Here is a 23571-nt window from a genome sequence, read left to right as displayed (position 1 = left end):
TTTGCAACTCCAATTTTTACTGCTTTCCTATTTCTGTTATTTCTGCCTTTCATACCATCAAAAATGCATTCCAAACAAACGTGGATCATCTGGAACACATCCCTTCTTTGAGAACTAGAATAACTTAACTGGAAGGAGTAAGTCCACCCCTAAACCCAACCTACTACAAGATCAGCACAGATATATTGCACTTCTCTCCGCTCCTGCCATCTTCTTTCCTTCCCACCCTGCACCTTAATGTTTGCATCTAGCACTTCTGTCTTATTGTCCTCAGTCTTCTGCCATGCTCAGTCTTTATTTTTACTAAATATTATGGAAGTGAAACCCATGTAGTAACAGGTGGTAACATCCTGCCTTTAAATTTCCTTTCAAGTAAAGTAGAGAGGTGGCAAACATTAGGTATTACAAAAGGCTTTCCTTCCAATAGATGGTAATAAAGTTAGAGCTCCAGAAGCACCTAAGCTTTCAATTAAGCTTTAAAAGCATCCTGGTGAAAGACCAATAGGCACAGACTACTTACGAAACTGAAATACTGGCTCTTAATGAAAACAGGAGCTTGAAGAAGGGAGTAGAGAAACTTTGTCTCATCAGACGATTACTTCACATGCTCTCTCTGATACTATAATCTTCTGTGCAACATAGTATTCCTGGAATTGCCAACGCTTCCCAGATAGGCTTGTCACTCCACCATGGATACAAATCTTTCTCACTGCACTATTCTTACTACTGTTAGTGTTTACAATTGAGAATAGCAAGCCACTAAACCCACAAGCCACGGGAACCAAGGGAAGAATGAGTGCTTATCACTAGTGGTAAGGAACTCAACAGTTTACTGAGTGAAAGATCTTGATACTATGGCATTCATAAACTCCAGCACGATCCTTTACAGGGTCACGACTTCAGACCTGCATGGGAGTTTTTCACCTTTACCTAAAATTGCAGTTTTTTACTACACCTGCTCATTAGAAAGCTGAAGATAATTGTACCCATTATATTTGCCCATTCATCTGTATAAAAATGTCTCATGAAATACTCAAAAGTGGTGGAGTTCTTTTGTCAGGTACTACAATTTAGTTATTTCAAGTTCATCTGTAGACAGATTCTCAGAGTCTACACTAATGAATAAAAGGCGAAAACTTACAGATTTGGTGGTAACCTTACACATTGACAATTTGTATCTTTCTGACATTTGCAAACCTCTTTGTCTTCTTAGACACTGTGAAATTAATCAGTTATGTCAAACGCATATCATGTTCTCAGTGACAGAAACAGTAAAACATTCTTTATGTAACATGAACAGAATGTCACTAAACAATTGCTTAGATTGTGAAAAAATTTGATCTGCATTCAGAGAAGTTAAATCTAAATGGAGCACTTAAAACCTACATAATCTAGATGATCTATTAATGGAATAACTCCGAATGTAGACTCATCAATGTGAAATTCAGCTTGCGAGGCTGTGTTGAAATTGAGTACAAAAAATTAAGTTTATCAAGACTAAAAATTATATTTGTATTGTATATGCAATGTCATTGCTAAAATAAAAGTTGTATTCTGATGATAAATGTGACCATAAATCCTGTAACTTCACATTTTGACTTCAGTACTTCCTGAATTTCTTAATTCTTTAATTCCCTTCAGCTCAAGAATGACTAATTAATTCAAAGAACCATAATAGCTAATCATTGGTTAAATAAATTTAAAAGGAGAATGTCTGTCCCTGGAGATACCATTGCTCATTTTAATTAAAATTACCATTTTGTGATGTAATGTAAATAAAGGTTATTGTACCCTTCTGCTCCAAGAACATATTAACTCTTCTATTTACCCCTAGAGATCAGTCAAGGTTTAAACTGCCAAGAAAATTATTTGCAGCATGTGAGATAACTGTACTGAATGGGCTTTTTTAATTCATTTTAACACATAGCCTGTATTATTTTATGAATAAAATCTGAAGCGCTGTATGTCTAAAATGGTGGTGGACACAAATTGTTATCTATAGAGAGCAATGTCATCTATGCTGTAGCTATCAAAAGAAAAAAAGCTTCATAAACATTCATAGGCAATGAATAGAGAGAGCTCTTCAAAACTGGTATGTTATTTCAACACAGAAATAACCATAGGTAAAAGTATACTGGTTTTAGAAGCTAATCCTCCAACAACTGATGTGGTTGTTCACATGGCCTTATAGGAATGGTAGGCCCTAGTAATATGCAGCTAAAAATAAACAATTAACTCTTTCTCACATTATGAGTGGAGCAGCCAAGTTCTTAATGGACAATTAAGGAGTACAGATAAGTAGGCATGTATAGAATTTTACTGACCTTTTAAAAGTATGTATGTGCTGTGTGTATCTCAGTAGATGTCAAATACAAAATTAGGCTGCTACCAGGCTTGGCTGAAATTGTGTCTTGTCTGTATTTTTTTTTTTTTAAATATCTAACTCAGCTTAGCTATCTCATTGTAAAAATCCTTCTGAGGACAACACATTACAGTCTTCATGTCAAGTCAAGGTCAACAATGCCGGAAAAAGAAACGTACGTTCACCAAGCTGAGAACTATCTCGACCCTCTCTCCACTCAGATTTTGTAAATAATGCATCTGACTTTAAAATGCTACTGCAAAATTGTATCTCTTGGGGCAGCAGAACCATAGTTAAAAATACAGACTTAATTTCTGAAAAATACATTATTACTATTTTAATAGTTTAAAGAGTTACCTGCAAAAGTGCATTGAAACTCCCAGCTCAGGCATGTTGTGGGTCACTATAATACATGAGAGAACTCTTATAAGAGAAATGCCTCGAGACAGTGGCATTTCAAGGAACGAGAATGGAAGGTGAAAAAAAGCTACAATGACCAGGTTTGGCAATCTTGGCATAAATAAAATTATCGTGTAAACTGACTGAAGTCAAAAGTATGCTTTGCCAAAGCCGCTTGCTTGGGTTTTGTCAGTATGAAGGTCTGGCCCACAGCTTGAACCAGATAAGCTTGTTATGCAAATGATGTTAGCCATCAGGAAGGAGGTAGATAATGAAATTATTCGAAGACTAACCACTCATCACAAGGGTGACAGAAACATCAGGCAAGGTCCTAACATATGGATAAAAGGCAGTATGGAATTTATACAATCACTGCTTTTAATTTATCATAACTAAGCTGTCACAAGGTGGGCATCCACAAATGCATAACTAATGCATATAAATGAACCAATTATCAGTGATGGCTAAAAGGTTTGCAGTTATATGATCCAATGTTTCATTATTTATTTTTTTATAGAAAATCCACTAATGTAAATCCAAGCCTCCATAAAAACATCTTGTAACCTCTGCATCATAACAACACATGCCCGAGAATGAAGCAATGTCACACAGAATTCCATTTCGGTGTTCTCTTAAAGGTAGCTATAAAACCAGCGTATTTATTACAATTGTTGCATTTCTCCATTTTAAGAGATTGCATATAAGCTTAGTTCCTTACTTCATTGTGTGTCTTACTGTAAAAATGAAAAGCGAGATTTAAGAACCTGCAGATGTAGCTGGTCAGAGGAAGTAATTAAGCAAAAGTTATTAAAAATCAATGTTATTAAAAACATACAATTTGAAGATATCAAAACCCCAAACGATAAGATTAAAAACAAGCACAGCCATAAAGTACTATGTCTGACTTCTCTTATGAACAGTTCATGCTGAACTAAAGGACTGAACAAATGCTAAGAAATGTTACACTCAGTTTTTTGTATTGTTCTCAAGCTCAGCAGGGACTTCAAAAAAGGAAGATACCAAGACAGAAAAACCTGTATAACAATGCTGAAGGCTAATGCACAATGTTTCTGAGAAAGGAATGTAATCTTATTTACCAGGTGCACTGACTCTCTAAAGCACAAGTGGAATATAACCCACCAGTTCTAGAGTCCCCCAGAATATAAGCTACTGTCCATAAATAGTGTGAAAACACTGTTTCTCTGTAATAGAATGGAATTCATCCACCACCCAGTGATTTTTGTGATTAAACACCGATTCTGCCATAGATCACAATGTACACTGCTGTGTAAACAAGGACACGCATTATGGAGAAACAGAACTTGGGTAAATCTGCTCTAGAGGAAGATACTTCTACTACCTACACTGGAAGAGATTCTGAGTTACATTGCAGTAATAACAGCAACAGCCTTCCTCTGTGGGCCAACCACTACAGTGTACCTCAACTTCCTGCTTGATTAAAGATCAGCATAAAAAATAAGAATATTTTTCATGGAATATTAATAAAATTTGCATTATTCTTTCTATTTTTAACTTCTCCTAAAATGGGAAGATACTACTACACAACTGACTGAAAAAGGTACCAGGTAGGGATATTGTACTCCTCAAGTAACTAGATACATTAAAGAACAGAACAGATTCAAAATGCAGATGTGTATATTTTCAAACCTGTCTTGAAAAGTCAATACTGAGGAGCGGCGTTCAAAGTATTTGGTTATGTGCACAGTGTAAACGTCCCAAGGGTCTGATAATATTATGCTCCATGTTACACAGTTTAGGCTGTGACAGGTTACAATGGAATCCTGAAGAACCCTAAAAATCACTCAAGAGTTTCTGTAAGATTTTTGTATATAATGCTAGCAACTACTAAATTGAGATTTCTTAGTTTCACTGTAAAAAGAAAAAAGGAAAGCAAAAGCATATTTTACTTCAGTAACAGCCACATCCAGAAAGTTGGTACCATCTGGGTAACACATTACACCCTTGGTACAACTAGTGCTCAGTTACATATAGTGGGTTTATAACCTACTGAATATTAGTACAGTGGAAAAAGGCAATTATTTTCTTTCTTGTCTTTCAACTTCTTATATTAAGTTGACCGGCAGTCATTTGCACTAACGCTTTTTTTCTCCTTGACGCAAAATTTCCCTGCAAAACCATCAACGAAATCAGGTATATTTATAAACCTGTCCCACGTCTATCAAAGCCAAGAAGGAAATCAACTAAGGAGTTCAGAGAAGCTGTGAAAAAAATTACATAAGAAGATCAAACTGTGCTGTACAGCTTTCAAAAAGCGAAGCATGGTCTAGAGTCTACGAAAAGAAAACTGAAGTTAAAAATCTGCACAAGCAACAACTCCATAAAACAAATTCTGCTTTCAGATTGACACACGTAGGCCTTGCTGAATAAGCCGTTTTTAAAAGAAAATAAAACTCACTGTGAAATGAAATGGTTGAATCCTCTGCACCATTTTTCAGGATGTAGCAAAGTAGGAGGAGGATTTCTGAAAAAATACAAAGTTTGGGGGTTTTAAATGTTAATGCTTACTGGAATTATGTCACAAGCAGACAACAAAGATAATACTGGTTCCACTAGGGAGAAAATTATGATCAAGAAAGTAATGTTCAAATTGTCTATGTGTCGCCTTCAGATGCCTGTTGGGTTTTTCTTGCTGCTGCTTATTCAACGACAGTTCTCCTCTTTTCATGTCCTTCTCCTTTCATGTCAATACCTTTGAAGTTGGTAGTCAGTACAGCTCACGGTGTGCTTCCTCCCAACACTTCCCTTTCAATTCAGCCTGACTCAGGAAGGATCAGCTGAAACTGGAATATTAACCTAGCCATCACACCACTTAAGCCCTTTACCCCAGATCACGGACTCTGACCAAAACTTTTAAAAGTATGAATCTTAATCATAAGAACTACCAAACTGTCAACAATCTGTAGGATTTTCAGTCCCGATTTCAGTCTGTATTCAGTTTGGATGACACTGTAAATTCTAAAACTATTAAAAATAGATGTTATTTTTAAAGTGACATTTAGCAGACAGTATTTTTACACTACATAGTAAGATGGCCTTCCATAACAATAATCTTTTAAACTCTCATGCGTTCCATGTTTGTTGGCATTTAATTACTTTCCTTTCTGATTGCTACTGTTACAGTTAAATTACATAAACACACAGAGCAAAGCCTATAGGTCATATTAAGTGGACCAAATTTTAAGTGGCTCAAATTTAAGTGGACCAACCTATAGCAGGAAGTGTTCATGAATCACATATTGTATTATAGCGCATTATCTTCCAGAGGTTTCTTCTGCAACTTAAGATTTGATACGTAATGAAGTCTATTTAACTTTTTAAGATTAAACTTGTGTTTTATAAAACCTTAATGATTTGTCTTTTGCTGCAGTTGAGGGCTCAGTGCAAAGGGTCACATATTACTGAACTGGCAGAAAAAAAAAAATCACAGTAAGACTTATTCTACAACAGAAACAGTCACTCATATTTCAGATTGTAACACGAATCACCTCGTTTATACCAGGTCACATTCCACAGCATGACACTGCTTGGAAACATCTCACAAAACAAAAAGGCAAACAATCTAAATTAGTGTTGATCTCCTTAGTGGTTCTTGAATCTTTTATGCATATGCATTCAAAGAGTAGTTCCATTCAACGATTACCCTCAAAAATCCAAACAAAATGGTTTTAAAAAAAATTTACAATGTAGCTTTGTAATAGATGGACCATTTTTGTTCATCTGTATCTATTCAAAACAAATGCAGCCATCCAATTTCACTGCAGGCTGACATGTTTTCTGAGATTAATATGTTGTTACTTTTCTCTTTTGTTAGAGACGACTCAGGGAACACAATTTCCTTCATGATGTGAAGAAACCCAGAATGTTTGAGTTGTCCATCCCTTACCAAATTTATCATTAGGAAAAATATGTGACGGTTATTTTCAGTGACAATGACTTTTCAGGGTTGTTCTTCCATTTACCAGCCTCATATGTTCATGCACATCACAGAATCTGCTTTTTTACAAGCATTAAAAAAACATAGAAAAGTACTTCTAGAGATACTCCCAGAAAAAAAAAACCAACAAAACAACTCTATCAAAGAAAGGCAAACTTTAAAAGCCTCTTTCTCTACAATGAAAATGGTTATCAGTCCACACATCCCACACACGTGAACTCTGCAAACAGCTTTAAGGGACAGCCAGCTGGGGTTAGGATATGTTTTTAGTCTTTTTGCAGGAATGGGACTCCATCTGACAATTTGGATTCTGATTAGACCAGCTTTTATCGTACTGTGAAGTACAGTGTACTTCTTTTTAGAATAATACCAGCAATGTTGTACTGAATATTTGCTGTGAAATTTTGAATTTCACTGCAAAGTAATTTGCTTTTTCAAAAGCTCAGTTACTATTCATGAAATACGTAGTTTTGTCCTGTCTGTTCGCACTGTTCTTAAAGTCTTTCCATGGTGGTAACAACGCTGCTCACAAAAACCATATGGTTTGGAGTCTCTGTTAATAATCTCACAAGGAACTTTTTGAAAAAAGACACAGAGGTACTTACAGTAGTTGCAGATATTATGATGGAAACAAGAGGGATTTCATCACGGAAGAACAGACCAGCAGAGCAGATGTCATTTAGGAAATACATTTACTCATTTGCAGGTTAATAATTAATAGAGAAAGTCATGTTTTTAACCACACAGAACATGTTTTGTCCAATGAATTACTAAGCTACTAAGCTTTCACTCATAGCTACTCTCTTACAGGTGGCTGAGCATGCTATGTACCAAATAAACACAACCAAGTAATCCGTAACTCTACAGATGTTTTCTTGAGTGTGATATTTTTGTATTTGTTGACAGAAGATACCATGTTACCCCATCTATAAAATTGAGCTGATAAACACGACCAGAACCTTAATTCATTAGCATCTATAAAGTACACTGGTTCCCCATGAAGAAAGACACTACTTAACTACAAAATACAAAATCAGATCACTCTTTTCTGGCATCACATCCATAAAGAATTTCCAGAAAGGGGCATAAGAGGGTCGGGTTCCTACCTTCGCTTTACCTAAGACACCACTGTTTCATGGTGACATGAGAAAACACCACCCACTGCTTCCATGGCACCTCCAGAGGTAGATTTCTGCAGTAAAGACTCAAACTCAAGTTGTAGGATAACACAAAAAGACAGATATGCAAGGGTAACTCGAAATTAATAATCCATTAAGATATCTGCAATTCATATCACATTAAAGAGAAAAAGTAAAACAACTCACATACATTATCAGATGCTAAACCACAGAGAAGCAACACTTGCCTCACTACTTCAGCCCAAAGACCAAACTAGGGCTGTTCATGATTGCAGACTGTATTAAATCCAGCACATGGAGTTCTATGGCTTCTGTATACTTGCATCAGCCAACAACGCTGCATTTCACCAACATCTGGCTGCTTCTGCAGTCCTCAGAACACATTCACAGTAAAACTAAAAAGCTACCTCTTGTTAACTTGCTGACATAACTTATTGTGCTCTTTTCACGTAAAATTAGAATGCTCTGCATGCAACCTTTCAATCTGAAGGACAATATAATCCTATATTCTACTGTAAGTGATGGAAATTGTGAGAAGTAGATATGAATATCATTGCAAAAAGCGGGTATAATTGGGCTTGTCTTTTGAAAATGTCCTCCTTTGATGCAAGATGAGTAATCAACCATTTATTTCCTAACTTTGTGTCTTTTTCCTTTAGTCCTTTTCTATAATTCATAATTAGTCACAGAACTACATGCTCTATTTCTTTAGGCAGATGCACCGCTCTTGTGAGGAGTTTTTCTACCCTTGTATTCAGTGCTTTCCACAGTCACGCTGATGCTGTTTTTCACTGGGAGTTTTGCTTCCGTGAGGACTGCAGGATTGAGCCTGTACAAGACACCCCATACAGGAGCACAATGTTCCTTAGAACATGGAGACATTAGCAAGCTTATCAAGCAAGAACTGCTGCTGGATCCTGGATGATACACACACAGAATTATGTGCTGGAAATATTTTAATCTGTCGAGCTTTATGTGTTCCCTGTCATTCAGTCTGCTTCCAAAGTCACAGCTGGTAAAACAAAATCGGTCATTTTACCACAATAAGGCCAATGATGCAGCTCAGCGAGCACCACTCGTCCTTTACATTGAGCTGTGAGCCTAATTACAGATCACAGATAATAGATATTTGTTGGCAACGAGAAAACAAATATTTTCATCTTAAAACACTTCTATGACAAATTTCAAAAAATTGAAAATGCATCTACTACTTTTTAAATCATTTCAGTAAACATAGCCACACATTTTATGAACAGAAATCAAGATGGGGCCTCCAATGACCAAATTGCACCATCAGCCTACCACATTGTTTCTAATGAGAAATTAGCAGATGAACATCCAACACCTGTCACTATGAACAGGCCCTGGCAATCACAGCCCCATACACACATGTGAATTATTTTTCAAACAGACTGAAGAGACAATAGTTCTGTTAGCAGTCGTCTGGGTTTATAAATAGACAGTTTTTACACTAAATTAAACCATTCATACATATTTCAAAAAACCTACGTGAAACAGCCATGGAAAAAGCAGAAAGCCAACCATGCACAATAATGAGATTTCCCTACAAAACGTTACATAAAACATTTCTATTAAAATACATGAATAATTGACATCAATTAATACCTGTTAAATACTCATACTAGTTTAAAGTCCCACAGCTCCAAAGCATCCCCACTTTGGATAATCCTCCAAAAATAACCAGGCAATTCTCAACAGGGTTCGGAGGATTTCCTAACGCACCTGGTTTGTGGCCCATTCAAATCAATAAGAGGCTTCCATTGCTCTGAATGAAAAATACAGATTCTTAACACTCTCCCATTCATCTGTCTCCTACTAAAGGCCACTCAAGTTTGACTGACTTCCAGTAATATATTGCACTAAAGTCCACTCAGCAGGAAGCAGGGTACCGTATTCAGCTCTGCAAGGTTAAGATAGAAACTGTAGAGTTTAGGTGCCTGTAGGAGTGGTGAATCAGCACCAAATCCTCCCTGTATATGGAGGCAGGCCTCTGAAGTTGCCTTTTAGGTCAGAGGAAAGCTGTCATCAATCTGAATGCTGCTGCATGAAGCCTCCATGGTTGGGAACCACAGTAGCACATTGCCTCAAGAGACCAGAAAGAATACAGGATCTACAAGAAAATTGGAAGCAATGACAGAAGCATGGTATCTGGGCAAAATGGCTCCAGGTCTAAAGCAATTGTCTCCCCATTGAATTGATCTACGGGGCTCCAAAGGCAATTGAACATCCTTTCCCCAAAACGCCCAGAACTGTGAAAGTCTTGACCATACCGGGAACACCAATGTCCCTCAAGTCCTCTTCACCAGACATATAAGCAAGGCATTCCCACACCTAGCCAGCTTCCAAGGCATGAACCTGATGTTGAGACAGTACGAACCAAATCACACCACGTGAAACAGCTGGAAACGGCAGTAGCTCATCACATCATCTTCAGCTTCTTAGGGCTCAGCACAGTTCCATAAACCTTTCTCAAGCAAGGAAACAGACTAATGCCAGATCATAGTACTCTCACTATACAATTAGGGGGCACCAGCAAAATTGCCCTTATTCTGTGAAAGGGAAGGGCACCTGCCAAATTCACTCTCCAGATGCCTTCTCAGCAGCAACTGATTCACTTCTAGTTTCTCCTTTTCTACTCCCCCTTCCTCTTCTCTGAAAGGGCTATTTTTCTTGTGTAAATATTCAGTTCAAAACTCTTAGCATATGACTTTAATTTCTTACCTTCTAGAATATCAAAAGCATGTATCTATTCAAATAACGTGTAAGTGCTTTAATTCTAACACAGATGTGCTGCTTTAAACCAAGATCAAAACCTACCGAGGGAAAAGAATCAGTTAAGAGGAAGCAGAACACAAGACATTACCACCTCATTGCCAAAACAAAAATACTCTTCTTGCTTAAGTATTTTACTGTCTTTTAATTACAGAGTTAGCTGATATTTCCCTCTTTACTGGAATGGATGCTCTTTATTTTCCATAGGCTGTACACAGTTACAGAAGCCTGGACTGAATCCAACAGCATATGACAAATTTAGATTGATTTGAAAGTTAAACAGACAAATATAACTGGGAGACTGTAGGGTCCTAATTGCTTGAAAGGGTAGAGGGTACCAATCCAGTTCTTCAGCTTTTTTCACAATGCAGGGTCCTGATATAGCAAAATACACATTGGATGTCTGTTTTCACTTTCTCAGAAGAGAATGATGGCTGTATGTCTTGTAACACATAAATACACATTTGTCCCCTTTTGCTTGTGATTTTACATGACTATTTATTTATTTTGCTGCCACTACATAGGTGACTTAGCAGATAAACAATGAGATATGGGCTCAGCTGCAAAATAAATCCACAAATTAACAAAATATGATCTACTTCTTTAAAACACACTTAAATCAAGATTTATTCACAAGTCTCCAGCTTAGAATATTTCATCAGCCAGCATAATAATGAGCAAAAATAAATGGCAAAAGACAGTCAGTTCCAGAATTACGCACAAATCTCCCTTGGATTTTCAAGATTCACTTTATGCATTGCCAAAGGAAAAGCGCTTCAGGAAGAACATAAAGAGGCTGTCAAAAGAAACCTTCTAAGAAACCTCCTTCACTTGAACAATCCTGTTTTTCAAAATGGTATATATCTGATAAATTAAAAGTCACCTTTAAAGTAATGAGTATGGACAGAAATAACGTGCTAAGCACGCTAAATTTTTTTGAAGGTCAAATAATAACCTTCAGAAAATGTACTAAAACAAATCTCAATTATATAATTCTTTAGCTCAGAAAGAAAATGGATGAAAAAGTATTGCAAAGTGTTCTGCTTGGGAACATCTGGATTATCTTTGACTTTTTCCCTTGAACACTGCAATTCACAGGCCACTGGTTTCAGTCAGATTTGGCAGCTGCAAGGTTTCATTAGCCTTTTTCAGAACTTGACAAGGCATCATTTATTTCTGTCATTTACTCTTCAGTTTCCAGTTTCAGTTTCTGGCTTCACTGAGACAGAAACAAGTATTTTATTTCCGAAATATTTCTGGATGCAGGTGAAAAGAGACAGCTTCGCATTCCAGTGGTCAAGTTTCAAAACAAATATTTAGCATAACTGAATTATAATAATGCTTTGTCATCTCATTTATACACAAAAGTTTCAAAGAGCTAAAGAGACACTAGCAAATTAACAGCAATTGAAACAGAGGAAATAATAGTAGAGATTTTATTTATAGCCCGTTCACATCTTTACTGCAATGTAATATTTTGCTTTTCTATTAAAACCATTGCTCTGTGAATTTGCAAAGCAGGAGAATGTCAGTTGCCAAAGAAATAAAAATGGCACGGTAATACTTCTGTGCCTGACTGAAATACATATGGTGTTGTCTAGACATTACACTTCTGTAGCTGGAATATTAAAATACTGCAATTACTTTGCATATTTGTAGAGCTGTATGGGAAAGAAAAATATCTGTTAAAATCTGAACAGGAAAACCCCACAGATAACTTCATAGGGGCAAGTCCTGAATTGTACACCTTTCAAACTCCCACTGTACATCAGCCGGTTTAAGAGGTCCGAGGAGGCCACCTGCCTCAGCAAGAGGAAGACTCAGAGGGATGCCACAAGCTGTTTCTTTTAAGAAAGGGGAGGAAGATCGTCAAGGGAAGACCCAGACAATTTGGAGTCTGACACAGAACCTGGTCCCACAGTTCTGTGCTCCTGCTGAGACCTGCCTCTGCCCAGGACCCACGCAGCAGCAAAGGCCCTGTCACACCATGGTCAGTTGGCCAAAAGGCTTCACGTTGTTCTGGACACACAAGGTAACACAGCATACCTGTGATTTTCCAACTGGCTGAGACATGCTTTTTGGGGCCCTTCTTTCCATCAGGAGTAAAATGTTTTCCTTACATTACTCCCATGAAAAGGGGGACTTGCTTCACAGAACCACAGAAGCAGTTTTGGCACTTGTGCCTCCTCTTTACCTTCATTTCTTTGTCTAATTTAGCTCTTATTTTCAAAGAGGAAGACACTTTCCTATCCTTCCTTTTCATGAAGGGGAGCCTCTTCTTAGTTAAGGCTCTACAGAAATACAAATAAATCTGACAGTAACCCATAAAAGAAGTTTATTACCATATGCTCGATATGGCTTGTACTGAACATGGAATTCAATCATTAGACTTGTCAAAAGCACGTACTTAAATTCCGTATTTTCAAAGGAAACAGGGATTACTCCTTATTTGTACTTTATGACTCAAACCTTACAGTTTTCAGTTTAGTCTGGCATTGTAAGAACTGATATTATTCTGATAGCCCTACCAGTCTGGTTCAGAAATGAATACTCATAGAGGGAATACATTAGTTAATGGTGGCATATTTCCAATGGACCATTAGGAGGATCATTATAAAAATCCTGCAGTAATAGACTGAATAAATGCTGAAGTGTAAAGAAATGTACAAGATGTGCAAGAGCATATTTTTTTTTTTTAAAAAGGAATTATCATTTAAGGTAATATGCCTTCTGAGCATGAAGACTGTATGTGGAATTTCTTTGTTCCCTTTCCTATTCCATCCAATAAGCTTTATTTTAAAACACTTGAATTTTTGTCTGCTTTCACAAAAAAAAAAAGTATGACTTAGGAATCTCTGTAGACTATAATTGGAGTGAAGACTAAAAAACAGTATGATAAACATGAAGAATTTATTCATAATAAAAAAGTCCCGTGACAGCAATTCAAGTAAAACCTCTCTTATACAGAACTAAATGACAGTAATAACAATAAGACCGTATCCCAATAAGCCTGTAAGACGTTAACTTAAAACTCGTGTATCTCTTGAAACAACTGGGCAGGCTGTGGAAAATACCCTGGGAAAAATATTGACTCTCATAAACTAGAGCATCTAAAAAGGGATGAAGGTAGATAAAACAAATTTAAGGCAAGAAACACAAATGGTGCAAGTAATGTGTAACAAAGTAGTGATGCAATGAGAGAAAAACAACTACAAAGCTGAAATATTTAAGCATCATGGAACATGTGAAAATCTACAGGGATGATTGTTTTTTTAATGCAAGATTCATGTTGAATATTCTAGAGTAAGCTTTGCAAAGAAGCATCTCCTGGATAAGTTAACACATCCAGAGAAAAAGAAGAGTTGAAAGGAGCAATGGTAAATGTCAGACATAGGACGAGGGAGTGTTCCAAATGTAGAAGGCAACATCTTGGCAAAAGGAAAGACAAGACAATGCCAAGATTGGGAAAAATATCAAAGAAGTAACACAATGAGAAGTGCAAAAAGTAAAAATGAGAGACAAAAAGGAAGATGAAGACAAACAAACCAAAATCCCCAAAGGCAAAAATAGGGTATTCTCTCAAAAAAAACCCCAAAGCCAACCCCACAAGCACCATTCACTAAACACAGAGGAAGAAAGAGAACAGAAGTGAGAAAGCAAGAAGGTTAGCAGACAAATAACTGAAATATTTAAAATAGGATAGCAATGAAACATGGAAGAAAGAAAAGAGCTGACACAAATCATTCTGTGTGGGTAAGAGAGCAATGACATTTCGCATGGGGAGATGAAACAAAAAAATAACAAGGATATATAAACTAGGAAACGGAAATACAATACAGACCTTTAAAAAAGGTATGTTTCGAAGACAGACTACCATATGATAGTCTGCACATCCAGGAATGGGTAAAAACTGCAAAGTAGCTGGTGGCGGAGGAATGAACAGAAGGAATACATGAGAACAAAGAAGCAGCTATGAGAAATGCACGTTGTTAAAACAAAAATCAAAATTTTGGGTGAAATTTGAGTGCCCTGAAGATTATTCAATTTTTGCCTTTGGGAAAGGATTTCATCTTTTGTGGGCATCAGTCAGAACCACGGCATTATGTCTAGAATGCAACGGCAGCAAGTGTTGAGGATACACAAACATCTTCTAGCTGTCTTTTTCTACAGTAAAGATTAAGAAACTGACTGAGAATCTGAATCATTGCACTGTTTTACCTTTAAACATTCAAAAACATTAGCTCTGTATGTTCGAAATAAAGTCAGGTGGTATCAACAAGCAAGCACTCTATTTCCTCAACAAATCTGGGAAAAAATGCATTTGTATCCTGTTGGAAAGACTGACATTTTCTGGCACCTAACAACAATAAAACTATACAGTCATGACATGTCTTCCCTGCTTTTTCTGGAGTGCAGAGTTCTGACACAGCCCTACTGAGATCCTCCCAACTGAACAGACCAAGAAGTTAAATCTTCCTCAAAGGGAGCTCTCACAAAGAGCATTTACTCTGTGTTTGAGTCGGGTGGGCACTACCTGCATCTGTGGGGTCTTTAAAAAGTCACAACAGGTTGTATAAACGATGAAATAAATAAATAAACAATCAAAACAAAAAAATAATAACCAAAACTTTAAAATAAACCAGCTGAGAAGTAAAATACATTTACACTAACAAAAATACACTGTATAATACGGAACACAATTCTCTCTTCCTTCATGAATTTCCTCTCTAATTAATTATGAGGAACTAAGAGGTGATTATATACATGTTGACGTGACATGAGCACTCAATTTTAAATAACACGTAGAATGGCTAAACATAGAAGAAAATTACACTTTCATCAAGTCAGATCTCTGTTTTTGTTCCAGTATAAGATGTTTTCTGTTCTTTTTGTTTCCCCAGACAGCTCAAGCAGATGCTGCCTGTAAAAGTCTGATGCATTTGCACGCTGGCAACAGATCATGGATCATCAACTTGCCCAATAAAGCTATCTTATTGTAATTCAGAACATCCTTACCCGGCACTTGTTCTAACATGTGAACAGTCTGATAAGAGGGAATCTGATATTATCTATACAGTGAATGAAAGAAACCTAAAAGTTACAATTTTGGCTAATGTATCCAAACTAAACTGCATAAAGTCAAATCACTTTAGTCAGCCAGGTAGAAAGATGAAAGCTGTTACTAATATTTTTTTTTCCTATTGTTCTCAGAGACTGTGGTGCTGGGTGCCAAAGCACAGATACCAATTCTCTCAAGAGTAGAAATGTTCCTTTCCCCTGCCCCCCCCCGAACTACTGAAGCAAGGTTTGCACAAAAAAAACCCCTAAGCACTCCCTTTCCAAAAGCACAAGAGTTGCCCCTCGTGTTACCATAGATGTACCTTTTAATTTTTTTCTAAATACAGCTTTCAGTGATTGGATCTCATCATCTCGTCTTCACACTGCAAATTCATTTGCAGTCAATTTTCAACAAGGATTCTTAAGTTATCATCAAAGTCAGCACTTTGAAACCCACCCTCTGAACACGGCCTTTGCTTTGTATCCCTAGATGCCCAAGATCCCATTTAGCTCCATATAAATACTGATGCTATCATGGAACTGACTTACAGACCCATTCACCATGCCTTCGTCATTATTTACCACTTTCTTCCTCCTCTTCTTCCTTTCTCCATTCCAGCCTGCTATTTCTTCCAAGAACACTACTGTCACCTTTGTGAACCTAGCATCACACAGTCATTTAATCTGACTACGTTTCAGTTTGTTCATATGTAAAATGTGCTCTCCCTGCACAGAAAGCAGTATTTTATGTATTGCCTGCGAGTTTCCTTGGCCTCAGGAAGCCTCACAAGGTGGTGAATGAAAACTTGCATCTTCTGGCAGAACTCTGGAGAGAAGATGCAACAAAACTGCAATCTCAATGGCCTTTCATTATCATAAAATAAACCCACTGAAATCATTATTAAATCCCTGAATACTGTAGCTATAAAGATTTATAACCAATGTCTACTCCAATAAATATTTCTTTAAAATTTTTATGAGTTTTAACTTATGATTACACCTGTGATAGGAAAGAATATAAGACACTAATTGCTAATAGTAAATGTGTAGATATGCATAGTGCATTATTACTGCATTAATCATGAGTAATGATGAAATATACTGCACAGAATTTTAACATTAATCAAACTGATAACTATAACAAGCAAATCAATACCATTCAAAGCACAGCTCCTTTTCTCCAAATATGTTTGCAAATAGTGTGATTACTTGTTATTGCATATTTCTGGAAATTACTTCAGAAGGCAAAGCGCATGGACATTTGGTGACTTTTTATAGAGATAAAATAACCAATGCACATTCTTTACAATCCTAAGGATAATTACAATCTTGCTAGATTGTGACTAGTATCTAAAAAGTTCATCTTTCTTTTTCTTCTGCTTCTATCAGCCAGTGAATTAATTCCTTTACCAATATGAACATCAATATTCTATTTCTGAGAAAGGCATCTGTTTTTCAATTATATGCCATGAAAGTCTCTGGTACCATGAAATGTATGACGTGCATTATTCTCTCTGCAATACCCAACTATGTGAAGGGATTATCTCTTTTCATGCAAAAATCTAATTTCATTTACTTGGCTCAATTCATTGTAAGTGACATGGGCTACTGAACTCTTGACATAAACCATAGGCTATAAAATACGTTTTGGAAACCCACAGGACTAATGGCTTGAAATGCAGTTTCACTTCTTTAGGACTGCACTCCAAACAAGAACAGAGTTTTATTATTTTCCTTCAAACATCAAGTTCTAACTTGTATCTATAAGGCACAAGTATGGCAAGTTGCCTGCGCATCCATTGACCTGCAAAATCACAGGCTGAGTGTGCAATAACTCAACAGAACATGAGTGCGCATGTTGCGTGTGCAGCAACCTACGGGTAAAGACATATGCAAAAAACCCCAGAGTGTTTGACAAAGTAGACATCACAGGTAGCATACGCAAGTTTTAGGAATGCAAATTTATACAGGCATTTCTAAGATGCCAGCTGATGTGGCTTTAACCTGAGATAGAGTTCCAGACTTAAACAAAAAAGCAACTTTTTTGCACACCCTTCCCCCCACCCTTTTACCTCCATGGTAAACGAATGATGGATAAAGATTATTGCTATTTCATAGTAAAATACCTCTCTCTAAAATTGAGACGCACATGGATGAGAGACTGTGAACATCCACCCTGTCAGCATCATGGCTCCAACCCACATAACTACTGGTTTTTCCACTACGCAACAAGGCTTTAATTCAAACAGTACCTTCCTCAAGACCCACTGCAGAAAAAAAAAATTAAAAAAACAGCTCTCCGGATTAAGTCTGAAGATGGATATCATGCTAGGCCACTCTTGACGGGCACAATCACAAGGTGAGGTAGGCTGACTAAAGATGTTTCATAGCCAGGAAGTCTAAGGGCATCACTCATGCGGTGTACTCCTCAGGCAACACTGACTGCAAGTCTCTTGTGAACCTAGACTTTAACGCAAAGTTTCCCTCAAGGAAGTTACATGTGGGAACATCATGTGTCCTTAACTGCGGGCAAGTTCCATTGCGTGTATTGCAATTCCCAGCCTCTACGTGCAGTCACAATACTTGATATTTGTGGACAGCGAAAGGAATTCAATGAGGAATTCAATTTTCCTTCTTTCCAGTATTCAGAGAATTTAACATAGTAACTAAGGTTTCATTTGCCTGCAAATGAAGAAAAAAAGAAAAGCCGTTCCAGAGAGAGAAAGGAAAAAGAAAAAGGAAAAAAACCACAACACCTAAACCCATGGGTTCACACAATTTAAATCCTGATGGACTATTTTAAAAAGGAAGCAGAATGCAATTTTAATAGACCCTAAATAGTCTGCTTCATGCATGCTCACTTAATGCCGAACCAAGACATTCTTAAAATTTCAAGCAGGGAAACCTGCTCTGGTTACCTTGGTGATAAACTAAAGGCAAAAATTGCACATAATTGTTGCTGATGTCACTGCTCCCAATTGTTTCCAAGGTTACAGAGTACCTCAAATAATTGTGATGTTTCATTTCTAGACTGTATTGGAAGCCCATTTTCTGTTCTCAGTAAATTGTTTAGTGCTGCAGGTAATCTATCTAAACCTTATCTAATAAGGCATCAGCAGCCTCTCAGCAACCTCTGGTAATGATGTAGATTTATATGTTGAAAATGTAGCTACCTAGTTCTTTACTGAGCAATTTGACTCCTAGATTATCTCAATTATTTTTATCCTAAGAATCTATTCCCATAACAAAGTATATTAATCAATCATATAAAAATATCTGAACAGTAAATGTCTTACTGCGAAGCAATATTACATATGAATTATCTACCTGGAAGAAAGCTGTTCTTTTGGCTGAATGGTGGAAAATTGGCTGTTAACTATTTATAACTGACTGATTCTCCCACCGTCTTCAATCTCATTTTAAATGCAAAGCACAAGTATTTTGCTGCACTACAAAAATTCAGCCATGCTACATCTTCTCCACTGCAACCTCCAGTTTACTGTGCACTGTAGCATGAATCTCCTTAAAAATCAGTAACTAGTATATGTAAGGACGACTATGCTACCGTCACAGTATTAGTGCCTCAGGACCACTACAGATAATGCTGTTAACTACTGTACTTCTGTATGAATTAACAAGAAACAGGGAGCAGTTTTGAAAACACAGTAAAACCAATGTATTTTTAGTCTACAATAATAAAGCAATAAAAGCAAGACTTTGTAGCTCACCTCTGTCCCCTAGATCTAACAAAGCCACATTTCTAATCCTCGCTTCTGAAGGGGACAACGGTTAGTAGATGTCCATCTAACACCTCTCCTCCTGCCGGAGGTGCCCTTCATCACTTGACTGCTCTCAGACTGCAGGGCTTGACCTTGTCAGCATGAAATTTTCCACTAGAGCAAAACAAAACGGCACTTACTGTATCTTAGCAGTCTGTTATTACTTATGCAATGGATTTTGAAAAGTAATAATTTACTTTAGAAACTGGTTGACTAAAACAGTTTATGTGCATTTAATGCATGAAATGAACTCCATATGGAGTCACTAAAAACATCTGTTGGGTATCTCAGCTTCTACCTAGAGTTCAGAGAGGGTTAGAGTGCAGCACAGAGCATAAAACAGAATATCAGAGGTGATTCTTTTTTGTTTGTTCAGAAAATGGCTAAGAGCTGAGCATGTTTAGTTTCATGATTATTCACTTGAGTTTCTCAATGAATTCATTTCAGCTGCCTCCATTTTAGCTCTTCTGTGTGTAATTCCCATAAGTGGGAAAAACAAATACACTAGCCGGAATGCTTGCTGAAACAGTCTGTTTTAAATAAGCACTGAAGAATGTACATATAAAACAGTATGTATGCATGTATCCATGAGAAAGCCACTTGGAGGAGAGACTCTTAACGAATCAAAAACCAGCAATATACTACGCAGGCAGAGTCTTCCCTAACAGCTGAAATAGTAAATGCTTACAAGAGACTACCCAACAACAAGCCACACAGCATGAATTACTTGCTGAAATTAGGCTATGAATACATCTGAACAAAGAATGCATCTGCAAAATCAAGTTCTACCTGCACAGGACTTATGAAAAGGAATAGAAAGGCAAAATCAATGAGAAACAGTTATGTAGTTGTATATAAATTATGTGATAACTGAATAGCTAAGGAAAGAGAGGAGGGAAATTGCACCAAGGCAAATTAATTTTAGGGCTGATTCTTTACTGTCTTATGTAGTATATAAAAATGTTTATAATATTTTACTACTTTCTCAAATATATTAAAATGTCATAAGGTAATGAATGGGGAACAGACCCTATTTTGCTACGATATGGCTGCTAACCGCATACGCTTCAATTTTTAGATGTACAGACTTAAAAGACTAGTTATCCATATGTATTTCCTATGGTCTTAGACACAAACAGCGCGTTCTGCTTTTTAGACACAGATGGGGTAATGAAGGTAGCACCACTACCAGTCACTTGTTACTCAGTTCAACTCTGACACAAATCTATTCGAGTCTGATATTCAAACCCCAGGATGCATTTGACTTTTACCAGTTCATATGCCTGTTGGAAATCAATTAGTAATGAATAAATTTTAGAAGGGCAGAGTCCCCACCCCAGCGTGTTTTGGCACTGTTGCAAACCATGAGACAATATGATAGTAACAACATTAAAATGCCTTGTCCTCACAGCACAAAACTCTTTTCCCCATGGAATTAATACACACTTTGCCAGATTACACAAACAAATGCCAGGACATTCATCCATCACCAGCGGTGTACCCCACGGGTCAATACCGAGTCCGATATTGTTGAATGCATTCAACACCGTCATTAATGATCTGGATGATGTAGCAGGGTGCACCCTCAGTAAGTTTGTTCATGTTCCACCCTGGGAGGAGCGGCTGATACAGCAAAGGGTTGTGCTGCCATCCAGAGGGAAGGAACCTCAACAGGCTGGAGAAATGGGCCTAGAGGAACCTCATGAAGTTCAGTGAAGGAAACTGCAAAGTCCTGCACCAGTATATGCTGGGGGCTGACCAGCTGGAAAGCAGATTTGCACAGAAGGACCTGGGGGTCTTGGTGGACACCAAGTGGAACCTGAGCCAGCAATGTGCCCTTATCAATATATATAAATATACGAAGGGAGAGTATAAAGAAGACTGAGCCAGGCTCTTTTCAGTGGTGCCCAGTGACAGGGCAAGAGGTGACAGGTGACAGGCACACACAGAAACACAGCAGGTTCTGCCTGAACATCAGGAAACACTTTTTCACTGTGAGGGTGACCGAGCACTGGCACAGCTTGCCCAGGGAGGTTGTGGAGTCTCCATCCTTGGAGATACTCAAAAGCTTTATGGACATGGACCTGGGCAGCCTGCTACAGGTGACCCAGGTTGAGTAGGAGGGTTGGACGAGATGACCTTCAGAGGTCCCTTCCAACCTCAGCCACTCTGTGATTCTGTGGAATAACACAGAGCCAAGCATACACACTTACAAAAACACATCAATGGTTCACTTTCCGTGAAATCAGTGATCCTGAACTCTTCGCAAAAATCAAACACAGAACAGAGATTAAAAGAATCTTAACAGAAATGAAACACTGAAGTGCTTATTGGAAAACTACAGTAGCTAACTAACAACATATTTAGGGACCTAAGTAATTTTGAAAAATCCAGTCATATTTGACTTGTTCAAGATTATATGAGGTGTATTTAACCTGCTGAAGAGCTAGTAGTGGTCTTCCCAATCCTGAGTCACAGATCTGTATTCTTTTCCACCTACAGACAGACTATATCCTTGAATTGCTTTGCTATTCATATACCAACCAAGGAGGATCCTGAGGACCTTGTACTTCTGCTCATTAGATATTTCCACAGTACTCTTAGATGTAATGTGTCACCTTACATTTTTAGTATTTGGGATTTTCTATAAAAATACAATCACAAAGTAATGAAAGTGCAATGTATCACACAATAAAATAACATGTGAAAGTCAAATTATTCCTCAGACAAGTATACATAGCTTTTATGGATATCATGATGCCCTACCTATAACCATAGGCAGAATCTGATCCTTTGAGGTAGTTTAGTCACATTACTGTGACTGCATTTCACATTCCTATTAAGAAATAAACAATACTGTGCTCTGAAACTTGTATACTTGCTGTCAAATTATTTATCATAAGACTACATTAAGCATGTTCTTTTAATTACTTTAAACACTTCATTTTAAGTAACCACAATTCTATTAATTCTTTTGGCTTTTGTTTCACAAAACAAATCAACTCGAAGCTTTACTGTCCCACAACACATATTTGCATTTCTTTACTGTTCCAAGCAACAGCAGTAAAAGTGTATGCTACATGATCTATCAGTATCATGTCAGTACCAATGCAGATGGCAAAATTACAAAAAAGTTGGTAAAGCCAGCTGCAATATGAAAGGCTATGTTACATAGTGCTAATATTTAACCGTTACCTCCAAAAAAATAATGTTCCCCAATTCAGATGGATCCCCAATCCCCTTTTCAGATGGATGAAACTACCTGTAGTACACTAGATGCTCCACGCTGTATACAACAAAGCAAAGCGAAGGTACTAATATTTTGGCTTCTCTACCTCATATGTCTGTCCCACAGTCACACTATCTGTCAAAGTGAAACAGGTGTATTTTCTCTCTTGACATGATCATACCTTAAAAACGACAATAACCGAGTAGTCTTAAAGAACAACTTCAGAGATTGTTACCAACATTAAAGACGAAGTGTATGTTTGCAGAGAAAGTACAAAGATAATTATACTGCCTACCTGCAAACTACCAGGAAGCTGAAGTTGTGATGGGGTAGGAGGTGGAGACAACAGGTTTGGTTCTGCTAGAGCCAGGTCAACTCGTGAAGCACCCAAGCATCACTAAATTCAAACTAATAAGCAATCCCAAGAGCTTTAGATCTCAACACCTGTTGAGACAGGTAAAGAACTATACCATTCAATCAAAACTCACAAGCTCAACTCCATCCCACTCCTGGCTATTTAACATTAATTAATGAAACAATATTTTTTGATGAAATTTCATTTAATTCTCAGTTTTTGTGGGTTAGAAAATTAAATAATTTCTTATCACCAATAAGTTTTAAAACAGGTGCCTTCTACTGCTTTCAGAAGAGCAACACTTGACTGATACAGACATGAGAGGAGAATTTGGTTCAGTTTCTGTCAGTGTAACCTAGAAAACTGCTCTTAATTTACAACCTCCCTGTAAAGAGGATTGTAAAGAGACCGATCCTGAAACACAGGATCTTTGCACCATGATCTGAAATCCTCACTTTACGCAGGTATATACACCCACCCT

General features: G+C 37.3%; 1 protein-coding gene across 10 annotated transcripts in view; it reads right to left on the bottom strand.

The window, feature by feature from the left end:
- The window catches only part of MYO3B (myosin IIIB), a 209054-nt gene that overhangs the window by 130290 nt on the left and 55193 nt on the right, over positions 1-23571 (bottom strand). For 9 of the 10 annotated variants that reach the window (XR_010072054.1, XM_063341942.1, XM_063341945.1 and 6 more), the window contains one exon: positions 5199-5264. The exons of the other annotated variant lie outside the window; for it this stretch is intronic. Coding sequence is in view for 8 of the 9 variants with exons in the window: in XM_063341942.1 (XP_063198012.1) it covers positions 5199-5264 (66 nt within the window). In the remaining variant the exon portion in view is untranslated. The remainder of the gene's footprint in view (positions 1-5198; positions 5265-23571) is intronic. 10 annotated transcript variants of the gene reach the window in all.

Source organism: Chroicocephalus ridibundus, chromosome 7 (genome assembly GCF_963924245.1).
Source record: "Chroicocephalus ridibundus chromosome 7, bChrRid1.1, whole genome shotgun sequence".
NCBI lineage: Eukaryota > Metazoa > Chordata > Aves > Charadriiformes > Laridae > Chroicocephalus > Chroicocephalus ridibundus.
This window is presented reverse-complemented; position numbering and strand designations above follow the sequence as displayed.